Here is a 19490-nt window from a genome sequence, read left to right on the forward strand (position 1 = left end):
TCAAGGTTGAGCTGAGCCTCTAGTTCTGGTATATAGGCAAATTCATTTTATGCTTAACCCTAATAAGTTTAACGTAGTAGTGGCAATGAGCCTAACAGACCGTGGTTTTTGATTTTTTTTGGGGTAAAAAGGGAAATCAAAAGCAAAAATATTAAACATGAGCGGAATAAGCAAATTTTTTAAAGTAAATTTAAATTTTTTTGAAAGTATGATTTTTTATAATTAATTTCGGTAAGTTAACGATAATTTTTTGTAAAAAAATATAAATTGCATCTCTAACCTAATTTATAATTTTATCCAAGTAATTAAAATTTGTAATTTTTTGAGTGAAAAAATATGATTCTAGCGAAGTCGTTGAGCGCCAAGTACTGCTACTGGTTATTGTAATATAATATTTTCTTTGAAATTTCCGCAAAATTCTTTGTTGTAATATTTGTATACATATTTACAAGTTATAGCTAGTCCTCTAAGCCTCACAAAAAATTAATTGAAAAACATTACGCCGCTTTATTTCGCTAAAACACGTACGCACGATTCATGATAACTTACCGAACGAACTCCTATAACCTTCCTAGTGCCGCCAAGTGCTACATTATGCATTCTTCGATGACAATTGCTTCGCCAATTCGGTATATTTGAGGAACTTTGATTGTGAACTATCGCTAAACGGATTAATTATGGGCGCGCTCATGCTGCCTGCGCCCACTGGACTCTTCGATGAGCTCTTTGGCGAAGCACCAGCCGATTTCGGTGAGCAAGCCAGCGATGAAGGCGACTTGCTGGCACTAACCAAAGCATTCAATTCGCTATCCTCCTTGCTGTAATGTACTTTGGAGAAGTGATGACGATAGGCGCCCTTCGTACTGAAAACGGCATCACATTGTGTACACTTGATCATGGACTCGGCTGTCGTATTCTGCACTGCATCATTGCAGGCCCAACTGAAAGCCATCATATTGCCGGTTAGCTGCGACTGATGACTGATGCCATTGGTGGTGGCGCTGCGCGTCTTCATTGACGGTTTCTCAGTGGTTTCACAGAGTTTTTGCAGTGCAGCGAGCGGATTGGCATTCGACTTCTTATTCGCATTGTTATTATTGTTGTTATTATTAGTTTCGGCGCTGGCGAGACTGTCGGCGTTGGTATGTGATTGTGCGCTAGTCACGCTGCTGCTCATATTATTTAGGCTATCAAACATGGAAGAAAGCGCTGTGAGGCTGCTACCCACTGCGGCGAAGCGTTTATCTGCCGACGATGTTGTGGACTTGGGCGTGATGGAGCGTTCGCTGGCGCTTGGACTGGTAGCGCGCGAGCAAGGTGTGCGCGCTTGAGGCTTGTAGTGCCGCGCATCGCCCGATTGACGCTCATCTTCGTGGTTATCGATCATGTTGAACTCTTTCTTAACGGAGATCTTTTGTGGCGATGTGGCTGACAAATTCATAGCGTCCTTCTGCTCGCTAGCTGTCAGTTCTTGTGACTCATTGGTGGTTTCTGCTATCTCTGTTGGCTCTGATTTAATATTCAACAGCTCGGTGTGCATTGCTCCGTCTTCGGTAGCTGATACGGGCTTCGGTTCCACTGTAGCCACCACCTTATCTGGTGTTTGACGTGGTGTCACTTGCGTGGTATTACGTTCGGGCGTAAAAGACTCGATACGACTGCTACAGCGCTCGGAGATCGAACTGGATTCGCTAGCGCTGCGATCGCGCGCCGAGTAATTGGAGTAGGAGCGCATAAAATGCATAGTCTGCGGATCCAGCAATGGTTTCGTGTAGTCCACGGTATCGTCAATACCGAGTCGCTTCAAAATACTTGAACCCAAGGGTGTGCTGCGTTGACTGCCATTACCGCTGCCGGCGTAGTTGCTACTATTACGTGGACGTGTGTCGAAACTTTTCTCGATCAGCTGCTCGATGGCATTTAGCACCGATGGTGTGGAGGACGTGCTCGTCTTTTCTCCCTCCTTTGGTAGCGGACATAGTATTTCGGGACGCGTGGCTGAAGCATGTGACATATTGCTATCGGCGGTTTTGCGTCCATCGCTGCGACTAGTAGGGGTTTGTGGACTCGCCAGCTGTTCCATCGCATTGAAGGTGGACTTCAAGCTATCGCTGACGCTGTTATGATTGCGTGTTGGCACCAGCAACGTTCCGCCGAGACACTGGCGTATGTGATCGACAAATAGCGCGGTCTCAATCTTTTCACCACATTTCTCGCAAGTAATTTTCGTAGTGGCGGCAAAGTCACGTAAAGGCTTCAATGCCGGATCCAAACTGTTGAGCTTGTAGTCCTGTTGCGCGCGCTCCAGCTCCAGCAGTTTACGCACTGGCAATGACTTTTTGCGTTTTTCACGCAGCTGTCGTCCGCCACGCCGTCCCGCATTTGTCGGGCCGGCAGTCGTGGTCGGCGTCATTGTGGCATGCTCCACACCGCCCATAGCACGCATCATATGTTCCTTGTAGTGTGAATTTTTCATCATGTGATTGCTGAGCTCCTTGAGCGTGGCGAATGCCTGATCGCACACCTTGCATGTCAGCACGGCACTTACGGTAGCCGACGCGCTGTTGTTGTTGTGACTGGGACTGGACTGGCGCATAGTGACGGCGGTATTTAGACCGCTAGCAGTCGCTGGTGGCGTTGTCACGACAGGTGATGTGGATGTTGTTGTTGTGCCGCCGCTACCGCCACCAACTGAGGCTGCACTGCTGCCATTCGAGCTCTTATCATCCGTCGACTTCCATGAAATGATCTGCTCTTGGGATATTATGTTCGTGTAGTGTTGCGTCTCCTGCATGTGCGATGTCATTTCGGCTAACGAGCGAAAACTCTGGCCGCACCACATACACTTGAGGATCTCGCGCGTTTGCTCGGCTCCCTTGCCCAGCCAGACATCTTGGCCACGCACCAGCTTGCGTGGCAATGGCATCGTTTCTTTGATTAACAAATTGAGATCAGATTTATTGGCGGCGGTTGTTGTATTCCCTCCTGTTGCTGCTGTTGTTGTGGCAGCCGATGTTGTGCCGGCATTAGCCGTGTGACGTAAGTGATGTGTTGATTGTGCCGACTGATTGCCATTGGTGGGGATACCAGTAGTTGGTGTCGTCGCCGTAGCAGGCATATTGACACCACAGTGTTGCGTCTCCTTCATGTGTACCGTCAATGTGGCGAGCGTGGGAAAGCTCTGTTTACACCAGACGCACTTGAAGACATCGCGCACGGCATCTGCGCCCTTGTTCAACCAATGCGACTGCCACGCACTGTGACGTCCACCGTTGCCGGCATTGCTAGACGCGCTGCTGTTGTTGCCATTGGCACTAAGCTGGCGGTGCGGCGGTAGTTCGGCACTGTCTGTAGCCGAGCCAAGTCTTGTCATTTCAGTCATTTTCTCTAACGCTTTGGTAGCTTCATTTGGCAATAGTTTGTGTTTGCCGCTCCATTCGAGCGGCGAGAGTGGCGATTTGGGCGGCGATAAGCTGGCCGCAGCCACTGCGGCTAAATATGGATTGATTGTTGGTACCCAATTGCTGGTGGCGGCCGGTGGTAACGCGGTACGTAAGCTCTTACGCATTGCGATGTGTGGTGGTGGCTCGTCAATTGTTGCGGCGCGCTTACGTCCACCAACTGTCAAATCAAGCGGGCTATTCACGTCCATTGCTGCCTCAGCGTTCTGCATGCCACCGTCATCAGCGTTGCGCTCATGATTGTCATCATCGGAGTCACTCTCACGTTCGGATACCCGTCGGCGTTTGGTGCTAAAATCCAATACGGGCTCATCGTTGGTTGCATCGGTTTGCGGCGAGGTGGGTGCTGTTGGCTGCCGATTTGTTGTTGGCGAATGCGCTTGTGTTGCTTGCTGCACCAGCGTCGCGGCGGCTGCTAACGGATTGGTTAGCAGCAAATGATTTTGTTGTGCTGCTGCTGCTGCTGCGGCATTGAAGTAGGCAGCCATGGCGGCCGATTGTGGTGGCAGCAATGCTGCTGCTGCCGCTGGTGCTAGTGTGGCCTGCAGCGGTAGGCCGGCAGGCGGTGTACTGGGTAACGAACTCGTGGCGGGTGTTGTTGAGCGCTCGTTGCCGGAACAATGCGAGCCATTTGAAGGGCAACGTCCCTCCATTGCCGCTGCTGATACATTCGATTCGCGCGATTGGCAACGCGGGCTGGTCAACTCACTGTAATTGTAAGGCAATAGAAAGTTGTATGAGATATTTTCAATATTTTAATATATTTGATGGCGAATTGAGTATAATTATTAAGAAAAATGGTTTATATTTTCAGCGTTAATCACATATTTTTATAATCGTAATCGGTTCATATCTATTTTTTGGTCAGATTCAATCTTTCTTCCAACATACTTAACGATTTTTTTCCAGAAATCAGCTAAAATTTGTCGTTTCCAAAGAATTTTTACCTCCAAAAGTCAAAAGCTCTGACTTTTGGTGCTTATTAGAAGACTTGGAGTTTTTTTTCTAGGACGAAAGCGCAAAAAGTATACACCAGACTGCAATTTAACATCGCTACATCTTCTTTTAATGTGGTTGTATTTTTCAAATTGCAAAAGAGTGTGAAAAATAGTGGGACACATCGAACCGATTACCTTTTAATGCCAAAACATTTCTTAAAAATATGAGTTCCCAGTTTCAATATAACGACAAGATCCCAAAGAAGCACTCTTTTGTTAGTAATGATTTGCTGCGTTTCATTTAAAAGTTGATTGCTTTATTTTTTTATAAATTGTAATATGTAATAATGTATAAATTTTTCCACTTTAGCATCTAAATTTAACACCATATATTTTTTTGTTTTTGCTAGCAAATTCAAACTAATTTTTGTAACTTGCTTACAATTTGTTTCTATATCATTAAGGATAGTGGAGAGTAGAAGTATTCTACTTGTAAGTCAAATTTTTTTACAGTGCAAAAATTTACTAATTGACTCAATTATGAACTGTCAATTATGAAACTATGAAACTCCAGGGAAGTAAGAATATATAGTACTGTGTTATTTAAAAAAAAAATAGGGGTACTATTTTCAATATCGGGTGATTTTTTAAGAGCTTGATAACTTTTTTTTTTAAAAAAAACGCATAAAATTTGCAAAATCTCATCGGTTCTTTATTTGAAACGTTAGATTGGTAATGACATTTAGTAATTTCATTTTGTTGACCGCGGCTGCTATTCGGAAAGTCCAATTTTGGGCAACAGCATTATTCTACTTGTTGTCTTCCAAAGCTGGAATAGTTGCTCAAATTTTTGTAGACTTTAGACTTGACAATTTAGTCTTTTAAATCGCATATCTTGGTGGCCATTAATTTCTTGAGAAATTGTTCTCCGAAGTTTTCTAAAATGGCCATAGAATCGCGAGCTGTGTGGCATGTAGCGCCATCTTGCTGAAACCACCTGTCACCCAAGTTCAGTTCTTCCATTTTTGGCAAACGATAGCGATCGCCATTGTCCAACAGCATCTTTGAAAAATACGGTCCAATGATTCCAATTGTTGCATTTTTCGGGATGCATGGGCAGTTCTTGAACGGCTTCTGGTTGCTCTTCACCCCAAATGCGGCAATTTTGCTTATTTACGTAGCCATTCAACCAGAAATGAATCGCTGAACAAAATTTGTCTAAAAAAGCGGATTTTCAATTATGAACAGATGGCTCAATTATTTTATACGAAAAGATCTTTGCGTAAAATCTTCCATGTGGTCGAAACTCAAACCCAATTGGCGAAGTAAGAATATATAGTACTGTGTTATTTAAAAAAAAAATAGGGGTACTATTTTTACCATATATAATTTGATAATTGCCTAAATTACGAAGTTTTATGAAACTACTTGTTCGAGGAAATATTCAGAGGATTTACAAACCCATCAAATAATCTAAGTATTATTTTGTTATAAAGTCAATTAGTTATATTTATTGTGCTTAATATCTGCAAAATTACTTAACTGACTCAATTAAGTTACAATCATTATTCAAGAAAGCCTAAAAAGCTTAAGTGATGTTGATTTTTGCAAATTATATAAATCAATATAGTCAATCAGGTATATTTTATGGGTTTTTATTTGTGTATTTAGTTAGTTCAATGACTAAAGTAAGTGAATATTTGTAAAATTATGCATTAAAGTCAACTAATTTACTCAATTAGTCATATCTTTTATGCTCCTTCACCTAATTTAGTCAATTAGTCATATTTCCTGTATATATTGCGTAGTTAATTGACAACATTAAATAAGTATTTGTAATAATATGTAATTAAGTCAACTAATTTACTCAATTATTCATATTTTATATGTTTGATTTAAGATTAATTAGTTAATTGACTCAATTAAGTGACAATTATTTCTCAAGAAAGCATATTAGCATTATTTTTTTTGTAAATTAAATCAATCAATATAGTCAATCAGCAATATTTTTTATGTTATAATGAAGTGAACTAATTTAGTCAATTAGTCACATTTCTTATGCTCCTTCAGCTAATTTAGTCAATCAGCCATATTTCTGGTTTGATTGATTATTGACACATATTTTCTTCGTAAATAATTAGTTAATCGACTACATTAAGTAAATATTTGTAATGCTTTGTAATTTAGTCAGTTATTCTTATATTCAATTTACGCATAATTAGTGAATTGACTAAATTAAGTGACTATCATATTTGTCCATCATTGTTTGATTATAGAAGTAATTTGACAGATTTTTTGTCAATGCCACAAATGGAAGGTCTTATATCTCAATATAGATAATTTTGTATACTCTTGACGAACTATAAAGGATTGGTCATTTTCCATTTTGAGGATGAGTAGAACATTATTGTTGATCACTAACCTGAAAATCAAGAGCTCTATCTTGTTTTTAATAATATTTGGAGCTTAACAATGATCATAAATGATACCTGAGCTATATTCTGAAATTTTTATAAAAAATTTTTTCTTCCATTTTTGATCATTTATGAACAAATTATTGTTTATAGGTATTAATAGTTACTTATAAAACCTGGAATAGGAAGGGTATTTACAAAGGCGGGCCAATATTCAAAAATACCAATAAATATTAGTTATGTTTTACAGATTTTTAATTATAAAAGTATGTGAGTACTTTACAATTGTACAAACTACAATATCTAAAAAGTTACATAAGCCAATCTTCGAAAATAGCACATTTGTGAAGGGTGTTTTAGCTGCGATGCAGCCGAAGTTAACTATATATGTATATTCTTGTTTTTACATCTACTTTAAGCGTTTTGTCCTTAAAATTAACGAGCAGATCTGTGGCGAAACGAAAAAGTCCTACATTTCTTTAGCAACTAATCTAAAATCTGCATACAAGTTATTCACAAACCATCTTATTACTCGTACATTACAAAATACTGAATTTAATAGTTTTTTATTAAAACAATTAGAATAATTTTTTTTAATAATAATAATAGTTTTGTTTTAATAAAATAATTGAAATGTGTTTTAATTATACCACCCTAGTACGCGTATACGCATAACAAAATACTTAATCTCATACAAAAAATTCTATGTAAGTAATATTCACCTTGCTGTGAGCGCCTGCCTATAAATTTCCAGCATAACTGCTTCGTGCAACATCATTTCGTGGCTGCCGGTCTTTGATTTAGCGAAATCGAAGAAAATGCGCGAGCAACAAACACTCGACCAAACCGTATTTAATTGCGCTGAGCAAGCACAATTACAAAGCGAGAAGACAACATTTACAAAAACAACAATGAGTGAATGCAAGCGAATTTGCTTTTGATAGCGGCCGATTTGTTGTTGCAGTTTTTATTAATTTTGTTGTTGTTTTTATTAACGTTGTTGTTGGTTTTTTTGTTGTTGTTGTCTTTATTCTTTGATGGCGTATTTGTTGTTCTTATTGTTTTTTTACACTTATTTACAATAATACAACAATGGCGGCCTCTTTGCTGTTGTTGTTGTTGTTTTGTCAATTTTGTTGTTGTTATTTTATTTCTTAATATTTATTTCAATTAAGCAACAACATAGCGAATGCACACGAATTTACTTTCATTAGCGTTCCATTTGTTATTGTTTTATTAAGCTGTTGTTGTTGTTGTTGCTATTATTGTTGTTACTGAAATTTTTCTATTTTACTTGATTTTTGTGAGTTTTTTGTGCGCTTCTTTTTGGTTTCAACTCTTGCGTGCGGGCGTTTTGCTATTTTACCGTTATAAACGTGACAGGCTCTTCGTAGACTTTCCTTGTATTAAACACTTGCCACTTGTCGCATACATTGTATGACTGATTTATCAGTGTCCACGGCAACCGCGATTAATTTGCTCCGACAATAGTTGCTGGGTGTTCTTGTTGCGTTTTTTTTGTTGTTGTAAATAAGACGCAGGAAATATTTTCTTTTAAAAATAAATAGTGTTAATGCTTTTATGTGCGCATTCGGCTGCCGTTTTAAGACATTCGCTGATTTATTTAGTAGCTACTGTCAGATTTCCACATTCTAGGCGCACCACTAGCGTTGGGAATACAAACACACACAAACATGCACATAAAGGTGGCTATTGACGCTGCTGGGCAGAGATGGATGGCATGCATGTAGCTAAGCAAATCTATATATGTATGTGTGTGTGTTTGTATGTCAGCCTTATTGTGTCTTTTGAATTTGTACGAGAACGTGTCACTAGCGTGTTATGCCTCTATCAAAAACACACATGTCAAATAAATCAAATGTCAGGCGGCTGGTTTTAGTGATTTGCTACGAAGAGTGATGGTGCGCTGGCTGAGACGCTGTGCGGAGTGTTGTTGGGTAGTCAAGTGAAGCACAAGGAGAAAGGAATGTGCTTGCAATGCTTTAGTTGATGTGGTTGTTGTTTATATTGTTGTTTTTGAAGTTGTTGCTGTTGTTTTTGTGTTCACACTACTGCCGTGAGTGGCTCTGCTGACGCACGCTCCACTGGATAAGTGAATAAATGTGCTGCGGCGTGCTGTAGGTTGGGCCTACACTAATTTACCCATACAGACGCATACCCATACATATATATGTATGTATATGTATATGTGTGAGCCAGCTGTGTATTGCTGCTTGCATGTGCGTGGCACTGGTCACCTTGTCGGTCACAACGGCTGACGTTTTGGCACTCCTGCTCTTCCTCCTGGCTGATGGTGCTGCTGCTGCGGCTCGCAGAGTGACAGTCATCAAAAAGTGTCAATCTCAAACAAATACACGCACGCACACACGCACATACGTACACGGGAGTACGCTCAAATATGAATGAGGGCAATGTAAACAATTTCCTGGTGTGCAAGTGGGTGGGTGACAAGGCTGCGCTGTTGTTCTACAGCTCTGCTAGCAACGTGCTGCTTGCTGTTGTTTTTGCTTTCCTTTTTATTTGTTTTTTATTGTTGTTGTTTCTGTTTGCTATTCCATTTTATTTTTATTTTTGGCTTTTATTTGAATTTTTATTTTTATTGTTGTTGTTTTTGTTTTGCTTAATTTTTTCTATGCTTTTTGTTTTTGTTTTTATTTAGTTTTACTGCCACCTCTATTTTTGTTATATACAATTTAGTTTGTTGTTGTTGTTGTTTTAATTTTTATTTTGTGGCAGCTCCCGCATAGCGCCTTAGTCCAGTGATTTAGCAGCTATTTGCTGTAATTTATAGTCTCTTGTTGTTTTTGTTGCTAAGCGCTATTTATTTATTTAGCTTTTGTGCTTAAAGTTTTTCGGTTTTCGGTTTTTTGGTTTGCTTATTTTCCACCGTTAATCTGCTGCTGCGTTGATATGTTCGGCTGCGTCTGTATGTTTAAATTTATGGAATGTTTTAGTATTTATGTTAATTTCTAAATAAATCTGCTTGCTTGCTATAAACTATTAGTTGTGAACTCTTTCTAAAGCCCTTAAAGTGGTTTGAGGTAAATTTTAAGTGAATTTTTGGTATTTATTTGCTTTGTTACTTTATAAATAATTGTAAGTTAATTTTGTTTAATTAGTTTTAATTTTTGTAATATTTAATTATTTTATAATTAATTATTTATAAAGTCATTCACTTAAAAATTGAAAAAATTAATATGTTATAAATTTTTTTTAATTTAATAAATTTAATTTAATTAATTTAATTTAAAAAAATTAATATATTATATATTTTTGTATTGAATAGTTTTATAAATAATTTTATAATTTAAAAATTTTAATTATAAAAGTTATAATTATTTATAAAAAATAAAAAAATTTAGTATATTATATATTTTTTTAGTGAATAATTTTATAAATAATTTAATAATTTTCAAATTTTAATTATAAAAATAATAATTAATTATAAAAAATAAAAAAATTTAGTATATTATTAATTTTTTAATTGAATGATTTTATAAATAAAGTAATAATTTTCAAATGTAAATTATATTATACTATATAACTTCAACTTTCTATATGAATTTGTTGCTTTGGTACACAATGTGCATTTTTGCAGCCAAAATTTGCGTTGTTTTGCAATAAATTTTTTATTTGTCGTTTTTATTTATTTTTTTTTAAATACTTTTTTTATATTTTTTTACTTTTTATTTTCATTTTTTATATTTTTTTATTTATTAATTTTTGTACCAATTTTGGCTAATATTTTATTGTATCTTAGTCCGTTTTTCATATTAATTTGTTTGGTTTCAGAAAACACTTTAAAATCTCAAATACTTTATATTAAATTGCATATAATTTAATATCTATATATTGTTTGTATTGCTTAATTTTCATATCAAATAAAATTTTTGATTTTTTGCTGTATTATTTTGATACGGTATTTATGGGCCACAATAGATCTAAGGTCGCGTTGCAATCCTCATCTATTTATCTTTTTACTATCTTTATGTTAATATTGTTTACTTTATTTCATTTCTTATTGTTCAAGCTATATTTGCTAAAGTTAGCATTGTGTCTTTATGTTACTTTGGTTTTACTTTTGGTTTTCTTCTACAGTTCCTTCTATCGAAATTAATTTTCAAAGTTAGTTGGCATTTATTTTGCACCTTTGCTAGAGATTTCTATTAATTTTCTGCATTTTTTTGCGATTCTGATGCTTTATTTCCAATTTTGAAATTGTTTCTGAACTATGCACAAAAATCGAAGGTTTTATTCTGCTCCTTGATAGAGTTTCTATTTGACTTTCATAAATAGTTTCATTGTTTTCAAAGTCAATACTTTCGTATAAACTACTTAAACTTAAATTAAAATTTATTAGTAACACTAGTTTACAGTCATTTTGTGACTACGCTGTCAACGGCTGTTTCTTGCTAATTTTGGTTTGCTAAAAGCGAAAATTATAGTAAAAATTTCCTAACACATGATCTTTTTTGTGTTATAGTCAGGGAGTATAGGGTTCAAACCACCAACATTTACTAAAATGACAAACCGTTCCCATGACAGTCGGGTCTACATAACCGGAACGGACATGGATTTTTATCTAACCAAAGATTGTCAAACTCGGCAGATTTCTGCCGCTACAACAACAACAACTAAAATGGAAAACTTTTACACTCAAATTCGTAATCAGCACACCTCAAATACTCCACAGACCGTCGCAAATTTTTATTTCAGATTTATTGTTTATTGTATCTTAAATGATATAATGGTTTATTTATATTTTTTTTTATAATTCTTTTTATAATTTGTTGTATCTATTTTTTTCTGTGTCGTAACTTATTGTTTATAAATCGTATACTTTTGAGCCTACAGAATTTCTTAGTGTTTCATTTGAATGTATAGTTGTTCACTTTATTGTTTTGTCAAAATATTTTTTTCTTCTTTTTTTTTAATATTGGAAATATTGTTGGGATTATGATAATTTTATTTCGATTATTTAAATTTAATATCGTTATTATTTTTTTAAATTTTTTTTGTTGTTGAAATTTTGATAGCTTAATTACAATAACTTAAATTTATATCTTTAGTTTTAATAAGCTTTCTTTAATTTTACTTAATTTTTATTTACTAAATTAAATATTTTTTTTTAATTTAGGTTTATCTTTTGCAAATCTTAATTAATTTTATTTTGCTTTCTTTTATTTTTATGTTGTTGGAATTTTATTAATTTTATTTTAATAATTTAAATTTAATATCGCTAGATTCAGTTTGCTTTCATTTTTATTGATTTTATTTATTTTTTTTTTTAATTTGGGTTTATCTTTTGCAAATCTTAATTTATTTTTATTTTATTTATTTTTTCTTTATTATATTAATTAAGAATTATTTTCATTAATTTCAATTTATTTCATTAAAGTATAAAAAAAGTGTAATAAAAAATTTTATTTATTTTTTCTTTATTATATTAATTAAGAATTATTTTCATTAATTTACATTTTTATTTTCATTAAATTATAAAAAAAATATTTTAACTTTTTAGATAGTTAATATTTTTTATTTTATAATTTTTAGTTTGTTTATATATTTTTTAATATAATTTTCTTTTTATGTGCTTTAGTTTGTTAATTCTTTTTTATTAATTTTATTTTATTTTATTTCCAAACAAATAGAATCCATAGCGTATGTTAATTTACCAGTAAAAGCGTTTATGCGCTCTCTTCTGCTAACTTCTGATAAGAAACTTGTAAAATAAGTTCAATTATTCAACACACGTGCTCAACGCACTCGCTTTTCGCTGAGCTCAAATTATTTTTCACCATTAGGTTTAATTACTTTTATTAATATTTGTATGCGATTTTTCATTTGTTTAAAAGTATTGTAAATTAATTCATAAAGTTTATATATTTTGTATTTTATAAAAAGACTTCATTTATTATTGTTTTTATGTAGTAAACAAATTTATTTATTTTTTTATATTTTCTTTTTATTTTTCCATATTAATTTAATTGATTTTTTGTATTTTTTGGCGATTTTTGTAATATTTATAGCTAAAACCAGTAAAATTTAAAATTAATTGTATTTTATTATTTTTTTAATTATTATTTTTTTCTAACATTTTACATTTTAAAAATTATTTTTAGTTTCATTTGACATTAACTTTCAAAAATTGTTTTTATTTATTATTATTTTCTACTAATTTACCACCACTTTTTGCTACTTAACACTACACCTTATCACTGCCTTGCACACACAACAATCAACAAAAAAAAAAACACAAAAAAAAAAATAATTATAAACACTTTCCACCTTAAATTTCATTGAGCACACTTTGATTGACACTAAACTTGGATTTGTTGTCAATTGCGTACGTCAGCGTCGACATACAATGTCTTCGGCGTTTAGCAAATGTCCTTGCCGTCACACAAATGATAACGCTGCTGCCAACAAACAGCGACGACACTCCCGCCAACACTAAAGGCGCTAGGCGCTCGAGTCAAAAGCACAGCACGAAAAGCTGCAAAACACACACTTACACATACATACACAAATGGAAATACAAATACACTGCGCGCTGTGGGCTAACACGTTTTCACTTTCTTCTTGTTGTTGTTGTTGCAGTAGCTAATGCAAAATTACAATATTGCACGCGCTGGCTGCCACTGCATTTGTTTTCAGCATTGCTGTTATTGTTATTGTTATCTTTACCGGTGTTGTTGTTGCTATTGCTGTTGTTGTTGTTTTGGCTGCCTCTAATATTTCTATTATTTTTGCAGCTGTCAAATATGCGCTGTCGCTTACAAGTGAAGTGAAGCTGTCTTTAGTTGCTGTTATTGTTGCTGCAGTGGTAATTTTAGACGTTGCGAAAAAAGTAGTTAGTTTTGTTTTTGTTGTTGTTGTCGTAGTGTTAGTAGTGGTAACAGGCAGCGCAACACTATTGAAATTCTTCGACATGATTCCGTTGAAGCGTTCAGTTGTCGACTAAAACATCTTTTTGACACTGACAACGTTGAGAGCTGACAGCCCAATATACAATGAAAGGCAGCAGGAGCAGGAGCAGCACAGTCAGCGGCACAATGTGATGTTGCCACGACACAACGCAGCAAACACAATGACGCTTGACGAAGAAGACAACGGTAACGACGACGACGACCACATCGATGAACACACACACGCACACACAGCGTGACGGCAGCGCTGCCGACAACGACAACGACGACTTGAACGATGTGCACACGACAATCAAAATGAAATGCTGCTTTCGCCAATGCTTGCCAGCAGTGAACTGTGCTGCGGCTGCTGCTGTCTGCCTGTCGGTCCGGTGGCTGATGCTCTGCTGAGCGGCACACGAAGAACGATATGGTCGTAAAATTGATATATTAAGGGAGTGCGCGCAGGTCGGGCCAGCAGCGTAAAGTGTGCGCACAGCTAGTGTGAATTGCTCTCCAGCAATAAAACTCGCAGCACAAACACACGCATATACACATATGTATTTATATGTAGCGTTGTAGCGCAGAGAGACCCAGCGTATGTGCAAAAGAAGAGTGTTTGCTGGGAGCCCTTGTGCTCAGTTGGCGAGTTGTTTGCGAAAATTGTGCTTGCAGGCGAGAGTGTGGACTCATGCAGGCGCATATATATATGTATGTAGATATATATAAACACACCGCAGCACATAAAACTGCACTGGCGCTCTCCTTCGTGCTCAGGCGTGCAATTTTTTGCATATGTGTTAGCATAGTTTCAGGCGCTGCAGCCATCTGCCATCGCTAACGAGCAGCTTGCAGTTTTATTGCAACAATTTTTCATTCTTCGCTTTGCAACGCGTGAAGCGCAGCAAAGAGTTCACTCACGTCATTGAGCGCCATAAATGTTATCGCATGCGCAGCCGAGCGCGCTCTTCTTTCACTGCACGCGTCTGACTGTGTGTGTGTGTGTGCTTTGTTTTGATTTGATTTATTGTTTTGGTTTTGCGTTGTTGCTGGAATGCTTGGTGTGCGCGCGCTATTAAAGGTGGCAGCGTGTAGCGAGCGCTGAGCAGCGCTAAACACATGTTAGGCGCCCACACAAGACAATGCGTATGTTTGTGTGTGTGGATAAATGTCTATGAGTTTGCTATTTGCTCATAAGAGCAACAATGAGTTGACAGTTTCGCGCAAGGCATATTTTTGTAAGCATATCTAACATCTTTATACAAATATATATATATATATATGTATATTCTTATACTCCGAATTATGCAAAACCAAAAAAAAAACAATAATATTAGATGAGCGACACTTTGCAGCCGTTAATACGCTCGACCTTCACTGCTAAAGAGCGGCGCGCAAATTGTTGCAACTTACAACAACCAAACACTGTTACTTTAATTTACTTGCAGCTCACTCTGCAGCAAGGTAAATACGTGCGTTGCAGCATAATTATACATACATATGTACATGTATATACATATACATATATATATAATATACTTTTTTATATTTTACTTTTGCCTTACATTACTTGAGAGAAATTTAATGTTAATGTCTCCCAAAGCAGTGCTAAAGTTGAGAAATAAAAATCTAAAAGCAGAAAAAAAGTAAAATTTAAAATAAAACAAGAAAAAACGTTAACTTCGGTTGCACCGAAGCTAAAAACCCTTCACAGGTGCATTTCTGTTAGTAACTATGTGTTCAGTTTGTATGGAAGCTATATGCTATAGTAATCCGTTCTGAACAATTTTTTGGAGATTATATTGTTACCTTTAACAGTAATCCATGCCAAATTTCGTGAAGATACCACGTCAAATGCGAAAGTTTTCCATACAAGCCCTTGATTCCGATCGTTCGGTTTGCATGGCAGCTATATGCTATAGTAACCGATCTGCACCATTTCTTCGGAGATTACATTTTTGCTTTAGAAAATAATCTGTATCAAATTTCATGAATATATCTTGTCAAATGTGAAAGTTTTCCATACAAGAACTTGATTCCGATCGTTCAGATTGTATGGCAGCTATATGTTATAGTGCTCCGATATCGGCAGTTCCGACAAATGAGCAGCTCCTTGAAGAGAAAATGACGTTTGCAAAATTTCAAAACGATATCTTAAAAACTGAGGGACTAGTTCGTACTATATATACAGACAGACGGACAGACAAACGGACATGGCTAAATCGACTCAGCTCGACATACTGATCATTTATATATATACTTTAAAGGGTCTCCGACACTTCCTTCTGGGTGTTACAAACTTCATGACAAACTAAATATACCCTGTGCAGGGTATAAAAATACAAAAAGTGGAAAGAAATGTTAAACTCGGTTGCACCGAGGCTAGTTATAAGCTAAGAAGTTGATTGTTCAGTGTGTATGACAGCTACATCTGCACGATTTCTTCGAAGGTTGTACCGTTGTAACATTCAACGTCAAATTTGGTGGAGATATCTTGTCAAATGAAAAAGTTCTCCATACAGGAATTTAATTTTGATCGTTCAGCAGCCATATTCTAGAGTGGTCCGAGAACAGCGGTCCCGTCAAATGCGCAACATCTTGGGGTGAAAATGTGTTCAAATGAAGAAAGTCTCAGTTTGACCAATCGGATGGAATTCCGAGTGCCCCCAACCACGATGATCGAATAAAACTGTCAACATAATCTTGGTTTTTAACGTTTGACGTGGTTGTTTCGGATCGTCTGTTTCTGTATCGTAAGCATTGATCCAAGTTTCATCAACAGTAATAATACGTTTCATGACATCTTGGTAGTCGGAAAGCATTATTTCACAGACGTTGAAAGCAGTTTTTCGAAAAAATGCGGTGATTTTGGAACTTGGCTTTTTTTTTTTGTTTTCACTAATCCTTCCGATATTCTAACGATGCAAGTAAGATCTCTGACTGGTAATAATAGATTCTCAATCACCAATTCCTTTATTTCATTGACGTATTGCTCATCAGTTGTTGTTGATGACCGTCCTGGACGTAGTTCGCCGTCAACGCGATCTCGAACCACTATGAGAATTTTTACCAATCAAAAACATTTGCTCGCGACAAACAATAATTACCGAAAGCCTTATCCAATATACTGAACGTTTCGGCACCAGTCATTTGATTCGCCAAACAAAATCTTATGGACCTTCTTTGTTGACTAATTTCACTAATCGTAAAAATCATTGATTATCATGTACTTCAGAAAGACAAACGTATACAAAACACTTATTATTTTGGTATGACAACGATCCTGCTCACTGCACTTATTCGAATCTACGCTGAGCCACGTTAACTTCTTTTTTTGATAAGACAACGATTCTCTTAATAAAGGAGTAAAACTGACTCTATGTAGTTTCAGTGATAGCTGGAAATATGTTCCAAAATATGAGTACTCCTGTTTGCTACAATGTTTGTTGCATTCCCTACGAATTCTATTAAATTGCGTCAACTTATTGTGAGCAACTGAAATTAATGAAATACTGATTAGCGTGAGTGGGTAGGTAGGTAGAAATGTTCTCACCATGTGCTCAATTAGCGCTGGAGGCGTCATTTTGGTGCACTATCGTATCTTCTTATAATCTTGCCATTCCGTTTTATCGTTGCGTTCCAATCAATGGTGCTCCCCATGAAACTACTTATATCAGTTATACTTTTTGTGGACAGTCATTCAAGGTTTGTTGCCTGATTGGTTTCAGATATTTTTGTCGGATCTGTGATAGAGCTGGGCAGAGAAAGTGGAAAACAGTTTCCGCATTCTCTTCACGCTTGCTTGCACTTTTAGCGCATGCTCTCCAACAGTCGAATGTCACAGTTATAGTAGTTCTAAGTCTGTAAATACTATTTCTGAATCTATTTAATAAGTTCTTGATTCTATTCCGATTGTACTTGGCCTATATCTGCTTTGTTATCTTCCAGCTAGTTATTGATATCCATCTATTTGGAACACTTAGTTTGTTTATTATTTAAAAACTATTCTAAACATATAGGTTAAGCTAGGTTAGTTTGGTAGGTAGGCCAATGAGCCAATGGTTTTGGTCCTTTGCGATACCAGATGAAGTTCAGTTAATAGGTCCATGAGTAAAAGCCATTCTTTAGGATGAATGCGCTTGACGCGAATTTCTATAGAATCTGTGGCCTCACTATCAATACCTTTTCCGGTTTATCATACCGTAGGGACCCCAAATGCTTACAGCATAGTTTTGGTAATGTGGAACAAGTGCACTAGAGATGCTCCATTATTTCCCTTGTGCCTTGCTCAAGATATTTCCTGCAGTCTTTTCGACCTGTCAGTCTTATTTTGCTGGCGTGTGTCGCCATCAGAACATATTAATAGAAAGGTCTTTCGCTTTTCAATATCCCATTTTTCTGGAATATTGGAAAGAAAAATTCATATCTCAGTCTCTCTAGGAAATTGAATTCTTTTCGTTAACCTCACGTACCGAAAGCTATTAAAGCTTAAACCAAATTATTTTAAGGCATATTTTCGGACTTAAACTATGAGGCAAAGAACTTTTTCCAAACATTTACACTTATATTGGGGACTACGCTGCCCTTTGGAGCAAATATTATAAAACCGAAGAGTGGTGAATTTTATTCTCACTAACGCCAGAACTCTGGTGTAAATATTACCAATAAATTATTTTTTCTGAATGTATGTATGTATTTGTTTACATATTTTATAAAATTTACAATTTCTCCAATTGAAATTATTTATATAACTGTTAAATGCCAAAAGCTGCTAAAAAAATCAGCAGCAAACAAGTAATGATGAAATGAATAAAGCGTTGAGTAAATGTTTTCCTGTTTATTTAGAAAATCAAACATCATAACAAAAATACCGAGAACAAATGACCTGCGGACGTATTTGAAACTGACAGCAATAAAGTTTGTTGAAATTAAATACTGGAAAAACTGAGGCACCCATCAAAAGGGTTATGTCTAACTTTTTAATTGCAATTTGCCTGATCTAAGTGCAAGTGGGAAGAGAGGAGGCGAAAATCATACGGATTTTGTACGTAGAATGCCCGATTGAATTAAATATCAGCTGATGCTGAGTGAAATGCAATTGGCTTATAGATTTTAGTTGACCGCAACTGGGAGAGGAAAAGGTGAGCAAAAAATATTATTTAAATTATTGAAAGATTAATTAAAGCTTACAAGGGAACTTGCTGGATGGTGCGAATATGGGTAAATGGGACATGTACCTGCCGCTAATAAATGATTATTAAAATTTTTTTAAACAAAAATATCAAATAAGTAAAAAAACAAGAAAAAAGTGTTATTTTGGACAGCACCGAAGATGCAATATACTTCACAGGTGCATTTCTTATAGCGTAAAAGGGTATAAAAATATCTTTGTTCACTAGTTGGAGTCACCGATTCCAAATGTAAGCAGATCTTTTTCCACCTTGTCATTCCAACGGAGTGGAGGTCTTCCTGTTCCTCTGCTTCCATTGGCGAGTACTGCGTCGAATACTCTGGTGATGGAGTGTTTTCACCCAATTGGATGAGAGGACCTAGCCAGTGTGAGCTTTGTCTCCTAATTCGCTGAACTATGTCAATGTCGTAGTATATACTCTACAGCTCATCGTTTCATCGACTACGGTGTTCGCTGTTGGCAACACGCAAAGGACCATAAGTTTTCCGCAGAACCTTTCTCTCGAAAACTCGTAACGCCGACTCATCAGATGTTGCCATCGTCGATGTGTCTGCACC

At 36.1% G+C, this 19490-nt stretch overlaps 1 protein-coding gene across 1 annotated transcript; it reads right to left on the minus strand.

The window, feature by feature from the left end:
* Positions 1–231: 231 nt before the first annotated feature.
* LOC126752856 (protein tiptop) lies at positions 232–8408 on the minus strand. Its single transcript, XM_050463859.1, has 2 exons — positions 7536–8408; positions 232–4169 (listed from the first exon to the last, which is right to left on the minus strand). The coding sequence occupies exons 1-2, from the start codon at positions 7589–7591 to the stop codon at positions 593–595; spliced, it is 3633 nt and encodes a 1210-aa protein (XP_050319816.1). The 5' UTR covers positions 7592–8408; the 3' UTR covers positions 232–592.
* Positions 8409–19490: the final 11082 nt, after the last annotated feature.

The sequence above is a fragment of the Bactrocera neohumeralis genome, chromosome 3 (genome assembly GCF_024586455.1).
Source record: "Bactrocera neohumeralis isolate Rockhampton chromosome 3, APGP_CSIRO_Bneo_wtdbg2-racon-allhic-juicebox.fasta_v2, whole genome shotgun sequence".
Lineage (NCBI taxonomy): Eukaryota > Metazoa > Arthropoda > Insecta > Diptera > Tephritidae > Bactrocera > Bactrocera neohumeralis.